The 4,136-nt window shown below is 41.5% G+C and overlaps 1 protein-coding gene across 1 annotated transcript; it reads right to left on the bottom strand.

The window, feature by feature from the left end:
* Positions 1-1,180: 1,180 nt before the first annotated feature.
* LOC141481302 (uncharacterized) lies at positions 1,181-2,235 on the bottom strand. Its single transcript, XM_074172699.1, has 2 exons — positions 2,043-2,235; positions 1,181-1,980 (listed from the first exon to the last, which is right to left on the bottom strand). Exons 1-2 carry the CDS (start codon positions 2,192-2,194, stop codon positions 1,269-1,271), a joined length of 864 nt encoding a protein of 287 aa, XP_074028800.1. The 5' UTR covers positions 2,195-2,235; the 3' UTR covers positions 1,181-1,268.
* Positions 2,236-4,136: the final 1,901 nt, after the last annotated feature.

Raw genomic sequence — 4,136 nt, 5'->3', positions numbered from 1 at the left:
CTTGGATGGGTCCTGTACTCGACATTGTGGAAGAATGATATAGAACTGGGATTGTTGCTATATTTATATTGGAAGAAATGAAATGGAGGGGGTGAAATGTAGAACAGTGTTTGAGATTCGAAAACATCAAGAATGAAACTCTGAGCGATTATTAGGAGAAATTCTAGTGATTATTATGGAAAAAAAACTAATAAGAGGGAGAGGAAGGGAGGAAGACACTGCCCCAGCCTCGCAGTGCCTCGTGTACACCAACCAAAAAGTGTGTACTCCGTGGAAGGAAAGGAAAGGAAATGATGGACGAGTAGATGATTATATGTCATCATCGGAATTGAGGACATCATCATCGATTAGGATTGGGGATGGCGGAGGACTATCCTCGATGAGGATAGGGGATGGTGGAGGACGTCTAACGTCAAGCTCGTCATCAGCATCATCACCAGAGTCGTCGTCGTCATCATCGTCGTCGTCGCTACTCATTGGGACAATGTCATCATAAGCAGGGTCCCACCATCCGTCAGGATCTGGATATTCCGAGTCATCCAAGTGTCCTTCGTCACTGCCAGTGACATGCTGAACTTGCATCCTGATGTCGTGATCCCGGTATTCGTATGGCGGACTGTGGGGTTCCGTGGTGGAAGAGACAACCTGTACCTGGCTGTTATCCCAGTAATTGAAGTTGTACCCCTGATCCGGGCAGCTATAGGGTTCGGAGGTTGAATCGGGTTCCATCTCGATGCTAGCTGATCAACTGAATGTTTCATCAGATGATTTCTACTTTTATACTTTCGAGAGGGAGTGGGAGAGGAGTGGAACATTGAGTAGGGGTAAATTGTAGTGTGACATAAGACATATTCAATGAGTAGGGGTAAATTGCAAAGTGACATAAGACATATTCAATGAAAGAGATACTTGAATGGATAAAATACAAATGAAATATACTTGTCGATTTCACTATGAAACATGTCTATTTTTTTATTTTTTAAATTTTCTTCACATGAAATTATTTACAAGTGATTAGAGAACACAAAAATTGATGTGAGGTATTTGTCTAGAAGAACTTGGAATTGAAATAAAAAAATAATAATGATAATAAGAGGAAGTGAAGAAAAATGCTCCAACCATCGCATTGTTCAATGTGTACCAAACCAAAAAACAGTGTACACCCTTTATTTCACTTCCTTTTCCTTTATTCAATATAAACTTAACAAATATAAACTTAAAACTACCATAATTAAATACTCCTAACTAACCTAAAACTAATCTTACATTTACACTTCATCTACAAAAAGAGTGTCCATAACTGTCACTACTTTTTTGTACAGCTCTATCGAAGAGGTCTTTGCTTTACACCTTTCCTGCAGAGATGCATAATTCCGATCTATTTCGGCCATTTCCTTTTGGAGTTCCCTCCGTCGGTTATCCATTTCAGCCATTTGTCGCTTCATGGTAACCAACTCGGCCTCGCTAGATCGGGCAGCTCGTTCTGCTTTCTTGCATCTCTGCAGAAAAACACTCATCTTTTCACTAACCTCTCCGATAGGCTGTGGCACCAACACCTCAGGATCCGCCGGTGTCGCTGGCAGCGGTGGTAGTCGCGTCACCAACGGCGACAATATCACCAACTCCGGAGAAGGACTCCTCGGAATTTCCACTGCTGCTGGTGCTGCTGCTGGTGTGGAGGCCCTCTTACGAGAGGTCGAAAAACTACCTGCATAAGGATTAGTCCTATTGCAAGTAGCTCGGTACTTTGAAATAGGACCAACCTTTGCTGCAGGTCGTTGGCAAACCTTCTTCACAGCCCTGACTTCCTCCTCCTCCTCGAATAAGTCAGGGCTAGAAGATCTGCACCTAACTCGCGAACGCGAAGTGGTTGGCTGGTCAACCGTCACCGCTCTCGAAGATGCTGCCTCCTCCTGGTCAGCGGACACCGGCAGAATAGACGCCACAGCATTATTCACCTCCTGTGTATTGGTTGCCATTCTGAAAAAGAAGAAATAATACAAAGTTAGTTGATATAAAAATAACATTCCTAATTTACTTACTCAAATATCAAGTTGGTCGTTGGAACGTACTGCCTTGTTGTGGAGTGGACTGCTCTCGATGAGATGACTTCTCGAACTGAATGTTGTGGAGTGCTCTCCGGAGGGTATCGACTTCGATGCGTGAGCGGTGGGAAAATGGTGGGAGCGCACATGCGCGATGAGGGTAGGGGTGTACATGCGCAAATGTTGGGAGTCGGGGGGCGGGCTTCGGGGAGGGGAGGGGCGGGGCTTCGGAAAGGGGGCGGGGCTTCGGAAAGGGGCGGGGTATCCGAAAAGTTGGTGGGGGGGGGGGGGGGGGGGGGGGGGGGGGCGTGGCCCTAACGGGCCCCGCCCACTGCCTGGGCTCCGCCCAGGTGGGTGGGGCCTCCGGCCCCAGGTAGGCGGGACATCTGGAGAGACATCTACGCCCTCTTCGCGCGCGCGTTCGTAACATAATATGCAACCGAACACCTAACCTAACGTATTAACGTATTAACGTAACCTAACCTAGTACGCTAACCTACCGCTATGCAACCGAACACCTAACCTATCGTATGTATTAACGTAACCTAACCTAGTACGCTAACCTACCGCTATGCAACCGAACACCTAACCTAACCTAACCTAACCTAACCTAACCTAACCTAACCTACAGTAACTATTAACCTAACCTAACGAGGGAATACTAACCTAACACCTAACCTAACGTAAGTATGCAGCTAACCTAACGTAGCTATTAACCTAACCTAACGAGGGAATACATTCACCATGTTGGTTCCATTAATACATCATCAGTTGGTTTTGGTTTTGGTTGTATTATTCTATGATTTGGATTAATGTTCAGTCCTGGATATCCCAGTCCACCTGATGATGATGGCCTGACTTTATAGTTTCTCTCCAAAACTTCTTTATGGTTTTTCTCCAATACTTCAACTCTCTGTTCCAGTACATCATACTTTTTCATTGTAGTCCCTGTTATGTTTGACATAGCATCAAATTTTTTATTTGTAGACGCTGTTATGTCAGACATTTTTATGTCTACATCACTTGTAAGTTTGTCAAATTTACGAGTGAAAGTTATCCGAGCCTCTGCAATTTTATCGTTAAATGCTTGCCGGGCGTCCGAGCAATATTGCCTATTGTGGATTGTATTGCAGCTTGTAGGGCTAGAAGTATAACTTCCTTTGCTCCATTAATTTCCCCCTCAAGATATGATACAGTTACACAATCACTCTTGTCAATTGGTTCACTTGTATTTTTCAATATTTTCCTTTGCATGTCATAATGACCATCTTTTGTTAATTTAAAACCATTCCCAGGAGGACCTCGAATGACATTACCACCCCATTTTCTTTTTCTACCAAACTTATCGATTGTTTTAGACATTGTGCACTCTACGATGATTCTCTTCAAACTGATATTTCTGTCATTTACATTATACTATATATTGCAGTAATTGATTAGGGAAATAGAAATAATACAAATAAAATTTTAATCATTTTATATTCATTACAGTAATACATATACATACATACATAATACATTAATATCACATTACTTCTATCATATATTATTAATTATAAATGGCTACATAAATATCAATATTGAATTTTCCGGTTTTGAAGATATTGAATGATATTTCAATCATTGATCTCGGCAGATAATAAATTAATCAATTGATCCAATGGAGTCTCCTGAGATTGTGATTGTTGAATAATATTACTTATCCAACGAATGTTCTCATTTGGATCGTTTTCATAAAATTCAATATCATTATGACCCAAGGAAGAGTGTGGGTAGTATTCGGAATGATAAATCGTTTATCGTCGTGATATGATAATGCAACTTTATTTTTTAATTCAGTATACATATCATGTAACACGCTTCTAAATGAATTCATCTTTCTGAATATCATACCACCTTGTTCGACGATTTTTTGATAATCTTCGCATGTCAATTCATTCTTTATTACAGATCGTTTAACCCCTTTGGCTTTCTTAAATTCACCATCAACAGATTTCACATAATATGCTTTAGCACCTGTACCATAAAAACTCATGATTGGATCATTTGGAAATTCATCTTTGAAGTTACCCAAGACTGAACTTGTTACTG

This window comes from Leptinotarsa decemlineata, unplaced genomic scaffold (genome assembly GCF_025532065.1).
Source record: "Leptinotarsa decemlineata unplaced genomic scaffold, Ldec_3_MD MMD2_tig00000157_RagTag_RagTag, whole genome shotgun sequence".
Classification (NCBI taxonomy): domain Eukaryota; kingdom Metazoa; phylum Arthropoda; class Insecta; order Coleoptera; family Chrysomelidae; genus Leptinotarsa; species Leptinotarsa decemlineata.
This window is presented reverse-complemented; position numbering and strand designations above follow the sequence as displayed.